Source organism: Strongylocentrotus purpuratus, unplaced genomic scaffold, assembly GCF_000002235.5.
Source record: "Strongylocentrotus purpuratus isolate Spur 01 unplaced genomic scaffold, Spur_5.0 spur5_scaffold_8, whole genome shotgun sequence".
Classification (NCBI taxonomy): Eukaryota; Metazoa; Echinodermata; class Echinoidea; order Camarodonta; family Strongylocentrotidae; genus Strongylocentrotus; species Strongylocentrotus purpuratus.
This window is the reverse complement of record NW_022145614.1, coordinates 10,149,376-10,169,300: the sequence shown is the minus strand read 5'-3', so window position 1 is coordinate 10,169,300 and position 19,925 is coordinate 10,149,376. Positions and strand designations below refer to the sequence as shown.

Sequence of the window (19,925 nt, the reverse complement as noted above, 5' to 3'; positions counted from 1 at the left end):
AACAGTATTAATTATATTAAGGCTACCCTGTGTAAACAAGACATATTATTATTATTATCATCATTAATATAATTATTAAAGATGAAGTTGAGTTCTGGTCATGCTATTGCATTGTGAAAGAAACAGTGTGGAATCGACCCGAAAAGGTTGATCGTCTAGCATATACGAATTTGTGTGTATTGCAAGGTTCTGGAATCATCAAAATGATAAGAAATTGGCCAAGTCTTGGTAAAGTTACAAACACTGTACACAGAAAGATGTATATGGGACTACACGAACACTTGGCGTAAAAAACCTACCCCCGAGTTTTACGATGTACATGACATATTTAGAATATGAAGGCATTTGAAGAGCCATGCTTTTCAGGGAACATGTCTTATCTGATGTTCTTCCACACTTGCATAATAAGAATGATAACGCTCACAAATTATTTTTCACCTCTTCCCAGAACTCAACCTTCTCTTTAATCTCAGAATGAATCGGAGATTCTTTGATAATCAAGTCAATATAATTGATGAAATATATCCATCTATTTATTTTATAGAAAAAATATTTTGAAAAGAATAATAAAAACCTTATACAACATATTCAAGAATCTAGATGAGGAAAAGAATATATTTAGGGCTAAGAAAAGACGGTTTTATTGCATATTAATTAACTATATCCGGAGGCATTGCAAAGATATATAGGCCCGTAGCTTGGTTAGGTAAATAAAAATTGGAAATAATAATAGAAATACGTATGATGTATACGTAAGATTGAATGCCAAATAGTGTATGATTGATGAGTAGATATCTTCCTTGGATTCTCTTCTAACAAAATATTGATTCCTTGGTTTTTCTTGTTCTGCATTTGAAATAATTCTTGAGAGATTAGTAAAGTAATAATAACATAAATGTAAATATCTTGAAAGATATTTGTGAACTTAATCAGAATATGGCTTTCATGATAGTTGATTGATAGTTGATTGATTAATGATTGTAAAAAGCCATGAAAATAATGCGGTGACTTCATCGTATTTCTAATATTACAAAACAGGGCCTCTCTGAAGACCACCACTATTGGCGAACATGTGCTCCCCTTTAAAAATATAAGAAGTGAATAAATAGATAATAAATACAATTAAAAAATAAATAAGAAATTATATAATTTTTCTATCTATCCTCCATTGAATTTCACAACCCGAGGTAAGAGATACTGATGGAAAATGTTGATCATCATGATCATTGGCATTTATAGGATAATCCAGAACTTGATGAGCAGGGGCAGGATTGCTCACACTTTTCTTTTTGTGAGGGGTGGGGGAGGGGGGGGGGGGGGAAGAGGAGGGCGGAATGTTTAGGGAGCATCGCGTGCCGTGGACCCATTGTAAGTTATTTCTTTTTCTTGGCCCTCAAATGGGGAGGGGGCAAGTACCCCACCATTACCCAAATGCTGGATACGCCACTGATTGATAAACTTTCCGCGAGGTGGTGATTGAAGAGGACATTTTGGACGCTGACTGAACTATGCTGAAACCCAGACCCCATCCATGTCATCTTCTGCTTTCATTATCGCACTATAGATCTTAGACTTTATTCTTCGCACGTAGAGGGTTTATTTACTTAAAATGTTGTCATAACGACTCCATCAATCATGAACCGACCTGTTTTTTCCCTACTAAGTGATCTTGTTAAAAGACATTCCTACATTTTAATACCGCCATTATAGTGTATGATATCGTTTTATCTGTATAAGGGCAGAAGATATATAAGGTTTCAGCTCATGAAAAGTGAGATACAAAATTAATGGAGCCGCTATACCGTTTCGTGTTAGAGGGGAGTGGGGAGGGGAGGGGGGGGGGGGGGGGGGAGTTAATTGAGTACGAAAATCCTTGTTTTTTCTAAATGATTAATTATGTAGCTTTTGACAGAGAAGGTTGTGTTCGTGCTTCATCACGAATTTTAATTCGTTAATTGAGTACGAAAATCCTTGTTTTTTCTAAATGATTAATTATGTAGCTTTTGACAGAGAAGGTTGTGTTCGTGCTTCATCAATGTGGAGATACATGTGTGTTCCTAAACGACTTGTTTACTAGTGGAACAAAATTGCCAATCGGGTCAGCCCTCTTGACTCTCCACCTACTTTCGACCTAGTTTTCACCAGCACCAGAACGCAGTGATTAAGAATTGATGATAATACCTAACACTTCTATTTTCTCCCTCTGTTTGTCTCTTCTCTTCAGGAGAAGTGAGTGAAGATGAGAAACAACCATCTCTGGAGGATGCAACAGGATGCGATCAGGAGAACGGAGGAGATGTTGCCATCGAAAAGACTGCCAGTCAGGATGGTGGGTATATATATACTGGGAGACACATTTTGTTGTAATGTAACTTTCATGTTATAGGGAATAAACACTCGTGTTGGATACTAACAGTTCGATATTCTCTTTTCTGAATAAAAGAATGGACTTGCAATGTAAACTTCATAATATATTACAAGTAAATATTGACAAGGTGTAGTAAAAATGTCATCTAGTTTTCAACAACAAAATTAAATAAATAAATAAATAAATAAAATTTTACTTCTTTGGTAGCTTCAGAACCATTACCCGAAATTAAAAAAAAAAAAAAAAAAACTAGTTACCTCCGAGGGATGATTTCACAAATTTTGTAACTTTCCAAACAGGGCAAAAAAGAACATTGCACCGAGTATAATGCATCAACATTGAATTTGATGCATTCCTTTAAAATAAGCGTGACAAAAATGAAACTTCACTGATGCCATCACCTTTATTTTTCCCCTTATCCATGTTATCAGTCCACCTTCCTCCTGGATTCGTGCACCATTTCTCTTTTCCTCCTGCCCCGCCGCAAAAGAAAGAAAAAGACAACATTTGAACAAACTTCACCGCCGTTTCAAAGCACTATGAGATATGGCAGGTTATATTGATATTTGCCCACCACACCCGATTGATCAATGCACAGCATACGAATGTCTCCCACAAGGGCGATTTGTTGTGAATAATTCATCTTGGACAAAACTACAAGCATGCAAATGAGGCCTGCTGATTCCGTAATCCGTATCTGCAGAGTGTTTTTTTCTTCTTTTCTTTCTCTTTATGATTGTCAAGTGTTGATAAATATCTTGTCTTATTATTTCATTTGAAGACCGAGTCGCTCATGCTCACAAGAGCGCTGTTATAAATGTGATTGATTGATTGATTAAATAAAGAAATATAAGCAATGCAGGTGCCTTAGATTAGACATCGAAGAAAATAATGACCCAACAGAATCCTGACGATAAAAACGGTCCTCTAGAAATCGTAAAAATTATGAGAATATTGATCGTCGTTTGTTTTTATTTCTGTAGTAACATTATAGTCACCTACTGATTATTCGTTTATCAAATATTTATGCACTGAATAATTTTTTTAAAATTTAGGGTGCTTTCTAGCTAAATATGTATCGATCAAATTTTTGTTGTAACAAAACAAGAAATATATATAAATCGTGTGATAAATGGGATTTTTAAAGAAGGATCGTTGGGTCATTACTTGGGTGTGTCGCCACTGGATACAGCATAATGAATCCCAGCACCAACCTGATGGAAACAATACACTGTTGTTTACCAAACCTCAACAATTAAGCTTGCCCAACGGAGGAAGATGCAGGCTGTTTGGGGTTCCTCCTTACGGGTCTCACACCCATCCAAGTCTAGATGGGAAACAAAGGCCTCAAGAACATCACTGAAAGTTTCAGAGGGGGGTGTTTCGAGCCAGGGAGGGAGAGACTTTGTGAGTGGTTCTCATTATCTGTGAGTCAAAAGAAACTAAGTGGATATTTCCTTCCTTTCGAAGCCCGAAGCTGACAGGGTTTGATCCCTCCTGGGATGTCTAGCTCCCCATCTTCCTCCAGAAAAGACATTTCGTCCCGTCTCTAGGGATGCGGAATCTTGGCAGCTTCCGAGCCTTGACTCATCCCACGTTAAAGATGTTTGGAGTACTTCTTCCTCTGCTCTTCATCAGTTTCCCTAAAGAAGATCAGACATATTTTGGTTTATTAGGTGATTAAGGTTGTCCTTACAAAGCTGAGTTTGCTTATGGCTTTTTGATTTTAACGTGGGGTTGAATGTAACCTCTTGGGGATACCAGATGGGCCGGGTGTGACATCTTCTTCCTCTTCTTATTCTTTCTCTCTTTTTTCTTCCCCTAAAGAAGATCAGACATATTTTGGTTTATTATGTGATTAAGGCTGTCCTTACAAAGCTAAGTTTGTTTATGGATGTTTGATTTTAACGTGGGGGTCGAATGCAGCCTCTTGGGGATACCAGATGGGCCAGGTGTGACATCTTCTTCTTCTTCTTCTTCTTCTTTCTCTCTTCCTCCTCCCTTCTCCTCCTTGGATCTGCAAAGGGCCATCCGACATAATAGGTTACATGCATTCAGGATATAGGCATTTTTAGAGGGGTCGATAACATTTACAGGTAGTCGCATAATTTTCGCTACACTTCAGTTGATAAGTAGAATGTGAGACCGAAACGTGATAGTGAGCCGTTTAGATTTCAAGAACAATCATAATATTCGTTTTCATAGATCCATACATTTTGTTAATAGATAGAGAGAAATGCAACATAATAACAAGCTTACGGACGAATATTGTCTTACAGCAGTATAAATACATATATAGGAGTTGGAAAGGTTCAACTTTATTAGTAAGTGCTGTACAGTCTGTTTCACCCGAAGGCTCATCAGCAATATTGAGTTAATGTCCCGATTGTGTCTGAATTCATCATTAGTTAGCATGCATGTAACTCGGTATTCTCCGTCTTACAGCCAACATACTAATATTGTCTGTTCTCGCCTCGGAAGTGTAGAGAATTTGTTGAATAATTCCACTCTGTCAGTATGAATCACATGACATCTCAGCACATAAATTCCCAACGGGCACACCCCCACTGATCATCCAACGTAAAGACCGACATCAGTTTTGAGGAGTGGACCTACACGACATCCAGTCATCTTGTATCATTATTCAAACGAGAATATTGTTTTCCTTAGATTCTTCGGGAAGATAAAAACGCAAAGGAACATCCATTAGGAAATAGTGTCAGCCGCCCTCCCTCTCCATGGATTGAAGTCCACTCGGTGTATAATGCATGATTCAGATGCCATTAATGGGAGACATGAGGCCATCTTGCTAACCCTCTCTGGGACTGTTCTCTCTCTCTTTCTCTCTTACAGAAGGAACCCCAGGGGAACTCCCCGACGACCCGGCAAATGAATCACCAACAGGCAACGATACGATTGCGGGTAAGTGTATAGCTGCATGGCCAATCTTATAGCCAACCAACCAACTGTCTTGCTTGGCCAGTGCATGAACGATGGGTATTATATTTTTAGGCACGTTGTTTGGTCAGAGTCGGGTTCCATTTTGATCAGTCGTTACCCAGGAGAGATGAAGCGCCACGGGAATTGTGGGAATTATGGTACTAGTCTTGGAGGTACAGATGTATTTTTGTAATTTGAAAGAATATCAGTTTGCATGTATGAGGCCTAAAAGAATGTAAGCGAATGGGCAGTTTGACGGGGGGGGGGGGGGCATACTGAATGAATCATTAAAGAATTTATTTAAAAAATGATTGCAAAGACTGTTTACTGTCAGTAGAACATACTTCTTAACGGGTCACCAATTTTATGGTTCAAGTTAAGACACATTGGAATGTCCCCTTTTCAGTGTTGTTATATTGATGCTATGGAAATTCTAAGTGTTTGATATTTTCGGAGGAGAATCGAAACCATAAATGACATTACATGTTGAAGAAGTAAACTTAAAGTATTTAAGAGACGTCACAAATTCCAATGATACTCAGTCATCATGGGGAATTCCATTAGGTCATAGGCCTTCTCGCATTGTGTCAAGAAGATAGATGTATCCATTCTAAAAAATCACCTCTAAACATCTGGAATCTTGAGACTAGAGGGCGACTCCTCGTGGCCACTTCTTCATTCCAGTGGCGTATTTGCCTCTGCGCGCGCACTGGGTGATGCTGCTTATACTGATGGAGGGAGGGCATCCTCGTCCGGTGCCGCGTAGGGCACGGGTCTCTAAGGGTCGGGGGATTTATGGCGACCGTGTTTGCAAGCTTCAAGCTGCAATATTTATAGTCTTCTGCACCAGTCACATGTTATCCCACCACTTTAAACAAAACTAAGCTTTTGTCTTAATTGTCCTTAAACAATATCCAGATTTTACCTTCGTACGGTTTACAATCACCACGCAATACACCATGATACTTATTATATCAGGCACTGTCTTGTAAACAGTTGCTAGCAATCCGATTCGATCGCAACTTGGCTCTAGTGTGATAGAAAAGAGATGCGAATGTATATGTGGCATTGACTCGGGGACTTGCAATCGATTTGGACCAATCGAAACACTTTGCAAGACATGGCCTTGTTTAAAAGGTTCCACGACGAAGGCAAAATGATATGTATATCAATCAACCTTGGGCGTAATTTTGCTCATTTAGAACTGGTTATTGTTCAAAGCATAAGTCTCCACAATTATTTATGCCGGTCCAACAATAAGGGCACACTCAACTTACTACTTGGTGTATTTTTTCAAAAACTTTCATCCTTTCCAGATAAGCCGTGATTAAAGAACACATTTGATGGAAAGAGCGAAAACAAATTGATTCATGATTCAGTTCGATGAAAAATAATAGAATACTTAATGTTATCACTTAATATCTCAAATGCTAACGCGGTTCTTATTATCTGTCCATTGGGAAATTTAGCCTTGCGCCGGTATAGCATTCTCCAAATTAATCATTTTTTCGAGGAAGGCGTGCAGAGATAGAGAGAGAGAGAGAAAGCGCCGGATAACAATGCTAGAATGTTCCCTTCCTTCCGGAAGGGTTACCTTAACAAATTCCCCCAAAGCAGCGAAGTAAAAAGTAAAACATGTGATTCTCTTTGCAAAATGTCAGAAGTATGATCAATGCTTTCGATCTTGCGCCCACCTCCAAATGATTTTCTTCAGGTTGATCAAGCGCGATGGGATGCGCAAAACTTACAGTCGTACGAACCCTAGCATCTCCTCATGCATTTCAGTGAATCGTCATCTCCGAATACACATCAAACGATTAGAAGACAGAAAGAAAGAGCTGGTGATTTTGTCTTGTCCCCTTTTTATGTGCCTCCCACTCGCCTTTCCCGTGAGGAAGAAAACAGCCCGCAAACACGTCTAATGACTTGAACCAAATTACCCCAGTGACCGATCTCCCAGGAGAAAGCGAGGGAATTATGGGATACGAGATGTGAGATGATGTCATGTGGTAGAGGCATCAACCACTCTAGATATGACTTCCGCTCATCGCTAGGGAGTTATGGGGGATATAATAATAGTGTTTGATAGAAGTGCTGAGTTGCATGTCTCATGCAGCATCCCGCTCCAAAACGTTCAACTTGGTTAAGGCGATTTGAATTTTGATGAAAACGTCTCCCAAGACAGTTAGAGCCAACGCGACATGATGAGAATGCAGAAAGAGGGGACAAGAGGGGGGATGGGATGATGGGAACATTGTTGAACGATATTTTGCTTGATGTTTTGGAATGATGATGCATGCCATTAGTGATATGAATTATTACTCGCCAAGCCCTGTCACAGCCCCAATTTTCAGTAATCATAATGCGATAATGAGAGATATCTCAAGTTGGTGAGCGCGAGGGCACCCAATGATATTGAAGCTTCTTTTCCGATATCGATTTTGACCTTCTTAATATTCTTACAAATGAAGGATCGCAAGCAAAATGCGACAGTTGCACAATCGAATAAAAAAAATAACATATAGAATCTCCAAGAACACATTCAACAGAAAGATTAAACGCCGTTTGTTTTGTTGAATCGGTTTCATATGATTTTGGGTACTTTTTGATATTTTGCCGTGCTCAAATTCTTTAATATTATGACAACGTTAGTTTAGTCACAATTTGTGATCAATATATTCCAACAGAATGCTGTAATTATTCGTTGTTGGATGGTTGCAAAATAATGACAGATTTAAAAAGAAAGAGTCTGGTATTACCTGATGTAAAAAAGAACGAAACTATCAAAATTATTTGACATCAATTCAAGCACCATCTGGATTAATTAGAGGAGAGAAATTAACATATTTATTGAAAGAGGAGTGATGCCAAGTTAGGAGAAGTAAATCTCTCTTCCACTTTCATGTATATTCTTTTTACAAATTCGACTCATTAGGGAACACTCTTTCTCTCTGGTTGCTAGGAGATGCAGTAGATGTTACCATGGAGATGGATGGTGGATCTGATGGGGCGGACAAAGCTGGTGACACAGCGGAGGAGGAGGATGAGGATGATGACGACGGGGAAGATGGCGAGGATGAGAACGACGATGAGGAGGAAGAGATCTACAAGTGTGATGTCTGCAGTGAGACCTTTAACAGCATCACGGACTTCATGGATCATAGGAACAAAGACTGCAAACCAGGTAGGCTTGAAATATGAATTGTTATTTGATGATGATTGTTTAAATCATTCAGAAGATGGCATCATTTGGTCCGAGTAGACTTTCATAATTATAGACCAGTATACTAACTGAGGGGTTATGTCAGTATTCAGTATTCAGTATTATGTGTTCATTAAAGCCCTGTGATGCACCCAATTTGGTTGTCAATCTGCCTATTTTCACATTCTCTTCTTCATCTCATTTTTTATTATTATCATGAAAACAAGTTATCTAACCCGTATCTAATCAAGGAAAGTAATAGAAAATGTGTTAAATACCCAAGTTGATATGAATGATATACTTATTACTTACCTGCATTTCACGTGTTGTTTTTCACCTGTGCTGTTGAATAAGGTCAACTTCAGCAATCGATTCCCTAGCTGTATTTATCTATTGATTTCTATATGACACCAAGCCATCTTGGTAACTCATTTCGATGAATATAGAACGTGATTTCTTCATGAGTCACTTCTCGAGGGATTCCTCTATGGCCAACCGAGTGAGATGAATTGTCTTCAGTTGCCCAGAAAGGAATATATTTCCATTGATTGGTACACAGATTTAGATCACAGATATGATGATTCCATTGGGAGCATAATTATGATAAGATCACCAAATGCCATGAGTAGTTTTTAACATCTCTTCTGATTACATTTCGTCATTACAGATGACAGTTTGATTGCTGGTGATGTTGAGGGAGATGCCCAGTATCGACTTGAACACAAGGGACTGGTCTCCGCAGTCGATAACTCTCTACCCTACCCATGCCAGTACTGTGATAAGTCCTTTTCAAGGCTTCGCTTCCTGAAGATTCACGAGCAGAGCCATAGAGACAAGCTGCGCTTTGAATGCACTTACTGTGCTCGCCTTTTCAAGCACAAGAGGAGTCTGGATCGGCATGTGAAGCTTCACACCGGTTTCAAGAAGTACCACTGTCCTTACTGTGAGGCGGCTTACGCCCGTAGCGACCACCTCAAGACTCATATCCAGACTCATATCAAAGGAAGCGTGAAGAAACAGGGGCCTGCCAGCCTGCAGCTTTGTTCAACTTGCAACCGAGGATTTCTAACCAGTAGGGCTCTGGTGCTCCATCAGAACACCTGCAGTAAGTCCAGCCCAGAAGAAGATCTTGCTTTCAAGTGTGATCAATGTTCTGTCTATTTCTTATCAGAAGAACAACTGGATGAGCATATGGCTCACCATGCCAGTAGCAGCGGTATGGTGGTAGAGTATCCTGATGGTGACATGAAATCCAAGAGACCAAGTGTGTTGGATGTGCAGGAAAGCAGCAATCACAGCATCAAGATCGAGCCTTCCAGCTCATCCCAGCCAAATAGTCAAAGTGGAACACCAGATACATCCTTGAATTGCCCTCACTGCTCCTGGACGGATTTTCCAAGTGCAGAATCGTTGAGCATACACATTCAGCAGATCCACATCAAGTCTCCTTCCACACCCCAGAGCTATGTCTGCCACTACTGTGGAAAGGAGTACCCAAGTCTGTTCAACCTGACAGAGCACATCTCGGCCCTTCATGAGAATGAAGCGAAAAACATGCAAAGTGGGGATGAAGCTTGCAATTTCATCTGTGGATACTGCACAATGAAGTTCAGCACGATGACAGAGCTACATGAACATGTCAAAGGTGTGCACTCTATGACTGGACTTATTTCTTACAGGGAAGATGGCAAACTTGTTTGTCCATACTGCAACGCAGCTTTTCCTAGTGAGGTAGCTCTCATGGACCATTTCCGGAATGTCCATAATTCTTTTGACAATGCCAAGGATCGTTCCAAGCTTCAGTGCCCTCATTGCACCAAGGCTTACCCCAATGAAAGATACCTCCAAGAACATATGAAGAGAAGCCATTGTAAACCTTTAGACAAAATGAAGTACCCATGCCCCTACTGCATCAAGCAAAACCTCTTTGACTCTATTGAGCAGCTACAGCTTCACATTGAAGTGTTCCACAAGAGCTCTCACACTCCTGTTTACTTGAACTCAGAATCTACTTGTAGCTCAAGCTCTGGAAGTATCCTTAAAGATCAGCTTAGTGGGAAATCTAACCTTGACAAACTTTCACCGCCTCCTATTTCGATTCCATCTTTCAAAGTGACCAAGGATGTAAAGGAAATGAGAGTGGTGAAGAAAGAGCCAGCGACCAGCCCCTTACCGGCTCCTGTTTCCATCTCAGTTTCACCACCAGAAGATCCAGAACGCCAATCTCAGAGCAGTGAAGGATCAACCGCTGAAGAGACAAAGGCATCTTGTCCCACCTGCCACAATGAATTTGCTAATAAGGAACAACTTATTGTTCATGTCCTGACCCACTTTAAGACTGTGTCTAAGGAGTATGTGTGCAAAGATTGTGGGAAATCTTTTAAAAAGCCTGATGAGCTCCAGAAGCATTTGTTTGAAATTCATGCTCATCATCTTTTCAAGTGTTCCCTCTGCAAAGAGGTCTTTGACTCCAAGGTGTCTATTCAGGTGCACTTTGCTGTAAAACACAGTAATGAATTCAAGATCTTCAGCTGCACTAAATGTGGGGTGGTGTACAATGCTGAAGCAGAGCTATTGAATCATGTAAAAGCAGAACATCTCAAAATGGTGCATCCCTTTAAGTGCATATTCTGCAGCCAAAGCTTTGCATCCGATGTTGAGTTCCAGTGCCACCTCACTACACACTCAAATCAGTTACGCTGTCCCTTCTGCAATGCTCCTTACCGATCACAAGAGGCTCTTGATATCCACTTACAGGCAGCACATGACCATGTCGGTGGAAGCAGTACTCTTGCAAAACCTGATGGACCAGCAGAGACTCCTGAGGAAGCGCATGGTAGGACCTCGGTTGATAGTGCAAAGAAAAGTTCAATAAAATCAGAAGGCAGTGCAAAAAGTCCAAAGACAAAAGAAGACATTGTTACCGATGAAGTGGCTGGATGTTTTACTTGTCAGATCTGTGATGTCATGTTTCCTTTGAAATCACTTTTGGAGAAGCATCGGGAGCAGGAACACAACATCAAGGCAAGAAGTGCAACTATCAAAATGGAGATGACTCAATCAATCAATATTGCCGACCATATCAAGGGCAAATTTTCGTGTCAGATATGTCCAGAGAAGTTCAAATATAAATTTGAGATGATGAAGCATTTGAATGATCACAGTATGCAGGAGAAACAAACCTTAGCCCAAATCGCTCGATCAAAATCACCAGCAATGTCGCCTCGTTCTGCAAGCCCTCAGCAACCTTGTGTTTGCCAGGTGTGTCATCAGTCCTTGCGCTCTGAAGCAGAATTCCTTGATCACACCCAGAGACACAATGTTGACTTATCCTTAGGTTCAGAGAGAATTCGCTGCTTAGTTTGCCTTCAGGAGTTGACGTCTTTGGTAGAGCTGCAACTGCACGCTCGCCATCACACACAGATTGTATCATCGCTGTCTGGTCAAGAGCTGTATCCTTGTTATCTGTGTGGAAAGGCATTCGCAAGCAGAGCTGATGTTGTACCAAAGCTGGACAGTGATGGTCGGCCATGTTTCAGTTGTATGCGTTGTGTCAAAACAACCCTTGAAGCTCAGTTTCATGGTGTCACAAAGCTAGGGCAATCGATGAATCAGCTTGGTGGACAGTTTTCAAAATCCAACGGAGAAATGACCCCTGATTCAATTGTAGCAGTGCATAGGTGTACTGTTTGTAGGGTCAAGTTTGAATCACAGGAAGAGTTGGTGATTCACATGCAGGTCCACAGCCAGTCAACATCCAACAGAGAGGCTAATACAAGTGCTGTCGGCAGCTCCACCGGGAAAACATATCAGTGCATCAAATGCCAGAAGACCTTTGCCACTGAGGCAGAGATCCAACTACATGTGACGTCTCATGTCCTCGCAGAAGGTGTCCTACATGAGTGTAAACTCTGCCGCCAGGTCTTTGATTCTCCTGCTAAACTCCAGTGTCACCTCATAGAACATTCTTATCCAGATAAAGAGTACCGTTGTCCAATATGCAGAGCTTTGTTCAGTTGTGCCAACGACATTCAAGCACATGCTATCGAACATGGAATGGACAGTAGACACCACAAGTGCATGAATTGCAACCAGTCTTTCTTCTTTCCCGCGGAACTGATGAACCATGCCAAGTCGCATCCACAGTGCCACCAGGAGAGCAAGTTCAACTGTGGGGAATGCAAACAAAGTTTTGCATCACTTTTCAGCCTCAGTAACCACATGAAACTTCACCTCAACAAGCCGACAGTGAAGTGCTCAGTGTGCCCGGAAGTGTTCCAGTCCGTCCTGGAAATGCAACACCATTACTTCCGTGTTCACTCTGAGGCCGAAGTAGTCGAGAAACCAAAGACGTATGACTGCACCAAGTGCGGGAAGAACTTCCCGTGTCTGAGCAACCTTCAGGGTCACATGCGTATCCACCACGAGGGGAAGAAATACACTTGCGGCGAGTGCAACAAGGTCTTTGCGCTCGCCCGGAACCTCACCATACACATGCGCTCCCACAGTGGGGAAAAACCCTACCAATGTCCAATCTGCGACAAAAGATTCGCACGCAAGGAGAATCGGAAGGTCCACATGCAGTCTCACAGCGGCGTCCGCCCGTTCATGTGTCCTCACTGCGGTAAGATGTTCTCCAGGAAGTTTCACGTACAGGTTCACATGCGGACCCATTCTAAGTCTCGTATGACGTCCACGCACCAATGCGAGATCTGCCAGGATAATTTCACCCTGGCCAAGAACCTCCGGCGTCACCTCAAGAAGGTCCACAAGATCCAGAGCAGTTTGTTACCCACCATCGTTCCCGATAATCTAGATGACGAAGAAGAGGAAGCGCTCATGGATGAGAGCATGGGTGAAGGAGGGTCCGGGGCGGTGGAACAAGAAGTCAGTAGTAGTCAAGATGTTGCCATGGTATCAGTGGAGCACGGCCAGTCAGAATAGTTTGATTTCTGAAGCTGTAATATGTTTTTAATTAATCGTTGTGTAGTATACTTGGTTCTGTCATTGTTGTTTTTAAACAACAGTGATGCTCGACGGTGAAGTTGTATGAGATTTATACATATTGTAAACAATTATTTCCGTCGGAGTATTTTGTAAGAGAGACAAAAAGAGTTTATATAATTGTGTTTATACTGCTAATTGTTAAAATTTTTAGCCTAACTTTCAGAAGGTTTGATGACATATCGTAATGTTAATGCTCAGAGGCTCAGAGCAAAAAATAGCCGGAGTTATCCATTTCGTCATTGAATAAAATACTACGACAATTTAGCTTTTTAACTTTTTTTTCATAGTCCAACCCTCCCCTACCCCTATTATGAGAAAGTCTTGAAAGCATGTTATTTGAACAAAATAATGTCGGGAGATATTTCGTTTCCGCCCTTTTCGGACGATTCAAGATACCCCAAATATACACGTATTCCCGTATTCTGATTATAAAAATAATTTCATATGAAACCATAATTTGGCAGATTATAGTATAGTTTTAAAATGATTTAGAAAAGTGGTGGTTTGTTTTTGGTATATTTTTTTCTATTCTATTATGTTTTTGTTTTTAACGTTCTCAGGTTATTGGTTAGAGTGTTCCTAAAATAGGTAAGCAAATTTAAAAAGTCGTTTATTGTTACAAAATGCACATTTCTTATCTTAAGTGTTAAACAGAAGTAAAGAATAAATATTCAGCTCTCATTTGAAACTTTGAAAAAAAATTGTTTTCGTCATTAGTGACGTACATAACCCACCTTTTGTTTCAAGACTTTGGTTTGACTGAATTCCTTATGTAAAATTGAAGGTTACACATGTCACACTGTGACCGAGTCCATGTCATTTCAACAATAATTCTCAAATGTTTTTCGCTTTCCAAATGTGGTGTGACTGAATGAATTGCTGAGATGAATGGCATTCCACACATCCTAATATGCATAGGCAGACTTCTGGATGAGTATACTGTTACGTTATGTAGTGTAACATAATCAGTATCCAGCACACGACTATAAAACAAGGAACATTTGATAGCTATTCTCACATTTTTCAATGTGTGAATTGCTGAAATGTTGAGATGTTCTGCATATCGACTTCTGGTGAAAGGAGAAGAGCTCCACTGGACATGTAGAAGTCATCAGTTGTGGGTCGAGGGTGGAGGTTGGCACGTTGAAAAGGTCGAAGGAGATAAGGGCAGATGTCGCCTATTCGTTAAATTTTGAACGGATAATGAATCAAATGAATAATTTTGACATTAATTCCCCAACTTTTGATTTTCCCGAACCTAGGGAAAATCATGGTTGCATTTATGACCTTTGAACTTTGGTTATATATTTTTTAGGAACACCGTATATAACAATTTTATTATCATTATAATCTGCTTTTTTGATCAATTCAACATTGAAGACGTGTAGTTTTGAGATAGATGACCTTAAGGAATACCGTGTATAACAATTTTTGTTATCAGTGGAATCTGTGTACTTGATCAGGTCATGATGTAAACATTAAAGATTATAATGCCTTATAGTTTAATGTATATCAGAGTTTTGTTTAAATATGGTTCTTAATATTCCCAAATTTCTTAGGTAAATTGACGTGAGTTATACACTCACAAATGTTCGTTACTCACATAATGTTACACTGTGGACTGAAGACAGGCAGTATTCAATATACATGTACATGTACTTCTGTTATTGACAAAAGGTGTTGCATAAGTTTACTAGTCAGTAAAAAAAAAGAAGATGTTACAACTATTCATTATGCCTGCTTTTGTATAAGTCCTCGTCTTTTTAATTTTGAATGAATATATTCATTCCTTTTCGGAATGTAACAGATAACAGAGAGAGATGAATAGCCAAGGGAGAGAGGAGAAACATAATGATTTTAGTGAGAGAGAGAGAGAGAGAAAGAGAGACGCACATTGAGATCAACAGAGAAACATTGAAATACTGAGAGAGAGAGAGAGAGAGAGAGAGAGACGCACATTGAGATCAACAGAGAAACATTGAAATACTGAGAGAGAGAGAGAGAGAGAGAGAGAGAGAGAGAAAAAGAACGACATACAATCTTTTAAATATATATATAAAAAAAATGAGACAAGAGAGGAGAGAGATTGTAAAAAATAAATATATATAAAGAGTAATGGTGACCAGAGAAACATGTGCATGTAAATAGATAAAGGTTAGCATGATAAGCAAGAGGAGAGATATGAAGAAAGGTGGGGGTCTTTAGCAAGATCAGAGAGGTAAGAGGAAAGAAGAGGGACATACACAGAAAGGAGGGGGGGGGAGAGAGAGAGAGAGAGAGAGAGAGAGAGAAATGTGAAAAGAGCTTTATTGCGACTGTGATACACTATATATAACAAAGGTTTCAGTTTTTAAGCATGAATAATAAACCACAAATTAGAAAACGGTCTCCATAGGCATGAAGAGTGTATATACAGTTCACAACTAAATTATTCGTATCCTTAACAAGTTTTGTAATTTTTAAGTTACATATATATATGTATGTGAAAAAATTGATTTGGCTCGATTTATATTTAAGAATGCGACCTAAAAAAGCTTACATTTAAAAGTATTCCAACGATGGCCCCAATTTAACCAATCGAGCATCTTTCATGAAAAGCACAATAAACATAAAATTTACAAAGGGCATGAATACTTTATTTGTGAACTGTACATGTATTTTCTTATGAATATCAATACAATGTATCATACAAGGTGCAGCATATTGCTCACTGACACATGTAATATTCACAAAACCCGTGGTATGAAACCAAAATATATATATAAAGCCGATTAGCCGAATGTAGAAAACAAAAGAAAGGAAAGGAAAGTAAACATACGAAACTCCGGAAGTCGGATTTTAAATTGTTTCTCTACCGTCACATGTCAATATATACACTTCTCCATCGTGTATTCTATTTTATTCTATTTTTATTCTCCTATAAACAATTCTGTCCATTCCATCTCCCAACCCGCCAGAAATATGTTGACGGCGAAAAAAATTTAAAAAAAGATATGGCTGCAATATGCAAAAGCTGACATTTACGTCAACACAAATGCACGCGGCGGGACTCCCCGAGCGCCACCTCTTTCCCTCCCCTCACAACAAACCTATCAGTGGTCCCAACAGATCAATAGCCAAGAAATGACGGGAAAGACAGAAAACATGACGAGATGACGATAAAAGGCTCGGGTATAGAATAAAGATCCTTATATATGTTTTCGCTTTCTCGGCAAGGCGTATTAGTCCCTTCTGCAGATCACACCCTTGGGACGCATTACTTCTTGGCTCGTTTTAATTTCTTAGGAAGGAAAAGAAATGCATTTTAAGAGCGAGAAAACGAATAAAATACAATTTAGCAATAAACTGCTGCATCATGCTACACCATGGCTCCCCATGTTGAATTATGCATGGTGGATTTTGAATGGCAGCCCAAGCCGCTTCTTGTATACAGCACCGACTCCCCACGGAGTAAGCGCGCAAGATGGAAAGACGCAAGATGAATAGAAATATGGACATGGATATTAAACCTTATGACGATTGTAGCATTCGGTGATGGTATGTCTAAATATGTCTACAATTGACAATTACTTTCATTGCAATGAAAATTCTAAAATGCACGACGGAATGGTGATTTCATATTTCTTTCATGCGTGTGAGTGAGTAAAGCACTAAGAATTAAGCAAAAGATGGATGAGATTAAAATGTTTCTAAATGTTAGTACATACGAGTTTTTGGTGAGAGCAAGACATGAAGATCGATACTTTCTTTTTAGACATTTCGATCACGTAATTATGTTCAAGAATGTGTAAACTGCATATCTGTTCACATAAATAAAAAAAAACATCAAAGTGTTCCAAATCCACATTTTGGTGTGTCACTTCTCACGATGTGAAAACACTGTGAACACATTCAGTTCACATAATCAATACAAAGAAACTCAACCCAACTATACATCTCAAAGGAATATATAATAATATATATAGGAATATATAACAAAATATAGGAAAAATGATTATCTCAGAATCGAACCCGAAACCTTTTCATTGTAAAGCGATCGCTTGATATACAAGACCAGTCTTCCTTATTGGTATTTTCTAGTTCGCTTTTATATCTCATCACTTTCTAATGTCAATGACTTAACAAAAAAGACGCAGATTTACTGATGTTAAACTTTCAGGATAATTATTATTCATATGTTGTTAATTCTCCTTTGCAAAACATACCTTTTTGACTATGATGTGCATGTGTTTTACCCGTTTTAGTTCAAATGGCTATTTGTTAATACCAGAGTGAATAAGAACCGATTCGGAAATTACACTTGTGAAAACTTTGTGCAAGTCCATAAATTGGATTGTATTTTTGAGTGTTTGACCTTCAAAACTTAAGGGAATAGTAGTGAATCGAAGGGAAATCAACATCATCACTATTCCATGAGGATTTATGATAAAGCATTAAAGGGAAAAGGTTTTGAAATGAGAGTCACTTGACCTAAAAAGAAAATCGCTAAAACTCCTGTGGGCGTCCAAGGGCGTCTCATCAAGATCCTAGCATGAACTCCCCATAGAGGGTGTGTGTATATTGGGGGGGGGGGGAGGGGGTGGGGGCTGATACTAGGGGGGCATTTCGACAGAGGGAGGGAGGGAAGACTGATAGAATGCACACCCCTCAAACCAAGCAACCTCGACCCCAGTGGGTGATAGCAGAGTCATCCTAAACCCCTTTTGTCTGGATGGTATTAAGATCTATTTCCTTCGATCCGAGGGCCCGGCCGCGACTTGAGAGAAGGGGGAAATTGGATGTCATTTATCCCGGATCCCGCGGGACTCGCAAAAAAACAGGCGTCCCAGACTATTGTTACTGATCTCTCTGCTGGGCGTTCGAAAGGCTATCTGTCTCGACTTGGCTATATAGCTTGCCTCAATAATAGCAAGATGGCCATGGGTAGACAGGGGCGACGCAGAAGGGGTGTGTCGGTTGTTAAAATACCCCCTCCCCTTTAAACTTCTGTTATAAAAATTTGATAAAGTTTCGTCGGCTAAATGCAAAAAGTGATGACCTTTAAAATTATGGCCTAGCTGTTTGTCACACATTTAATATATTTTTCGGTAATTTTGAAAATATGAGGAGCCTTTTCTCTTCCATTTGAAATAGTTTTTTTCTTTCTTTCAAGAAAATGTGGGGCTTCACGTTTGGCCTGATTAATAATACACTGGCGTAGTACATGACGGGAGGGGAGGAAGAGAGAGAGAGAGAGAGAGAGAGGGGAGAGGGGGGTGGAGTGGACCTAAAGATATTAAATTACTTTGAAATTATCCCATAACTATAAGTTTGTTATTTGTACCGCGCGGTATGTATATATAGAATAGCTACTATGATATTGAGTAATTTCCCTCTATATACAACTATTCATTAGTATTTCTCTATTTCGGGCATTTAATGTTAAAAATAACCTGAGAAAGTATGAATGGAAGTAACAGGCTAAACAACGACACCCCCCCCCCACACACACACACTTTCTTTCTTTCTTCCTTTTTCTAATTCTCCATTAGTATGTCCCGTCAATTCGGCGGTGGCAGAATGAATATATTTTTCTGAGGGATACTTTGTGAGATATGTAAAAGTAAAATTTATGGTGTAGGTAGGTAAGTAGTTGGAGAGAGAGAGAGAGAGAGAGAGAGAGAGAAATAGAGAGGGGAGAGAGAGAGAGAGAGAGAGAAAGGGGAGGGTTAATTGTAGATACTGCAAGTCAATGCCGCTCTGTGTGTATATACCTTTCATTTTCCCTCTACATCGTCCTAACGCGATTCGCTATAAAACCCACATGTTTTCCATGGAGATTAGTCAAGGAGAAGTGAAAGTACAGATATCCCATCTTAGATGATGCACGACAATATTATTTTTTCCTGTGACAGTAGCATCACATAGTAACACATCATGCCCAACCCATCTCCGTCTAGCCGGTCTGACATCATCACCAAAAAGGAGGAAAGATTTCCCCCCCAGATTTTTAGACATTTGTTACCCTCGGAAAAACTGTTTGAGGATCTCGTCTGTTGAGAATGCCAACATATTTTGATTCATCTCCAGAAAGATGGTGACTGTTTTTATTAAGGGCCTCAATACCGTTTTCAAGCATTATTAAACAAAGTTGGTGAAAACATTATTTACAGATATATCACATCTTTAGCTTAAAGTAAATCAGTAAGAAATTGTTAACCCTCTTCTTTTAAATATATATATATATATCTCAAAATTAAAAGAAATTGATAACTTTTGGCAAAATGAAAAAGTAAAAGCTTAGGGAAGGGCATACTGTTATTTAAGATGAAACTGGGATGATTCTGACACAACTCAACTCGGGCAGACTAAAACAAAACACCTGAACAAATGACCTTTACTATAACAGTGTATATCTTAATCATCCGC

General features: G+C 39.6%; 1 protein-coding gene across 2 annotated transcripts in view; it reads left to right on the top strand.

The window, feature by feature from the left end:
• The window catches only part of LOC105445128 (zinc finger protein 423), a 31,634-nt gene extending 17,864 nt beyond the window's left edge, over window positions 1-13,770 (top strand). The window contains exons 2-5 of one of the 2 annotated variants that reach the window (XM_030975352.1): window positions 2,225-2,329; window positions 5,222-5,290; window positions 8,271-8,492; window positions 9,178-13,770. In XM_030975352.1, coding sequence (XP_030831212.1) covers window positions 2,225-2,329; window positions 5,222-5,290; window positions 8,271-8,492; window positions 9,178-13,454 — 4,673 coding nt within the window. In that variant the 3' untranslated portion in view covers window positions 13,455-13,770. Of the gene's footprint in view, window positions 1-2,224; window positions 2,330-5,221; window positions 5,291-8,243; window positions 8,493-9,177 lie in introns of both variants that reach the window. The other variant, XM_011680271.2, reaches the window with a different exon arrangement.
• The last annotated feature ends 6,155 nt before the right edge of the window (window positions 13,771-19,925 follow it).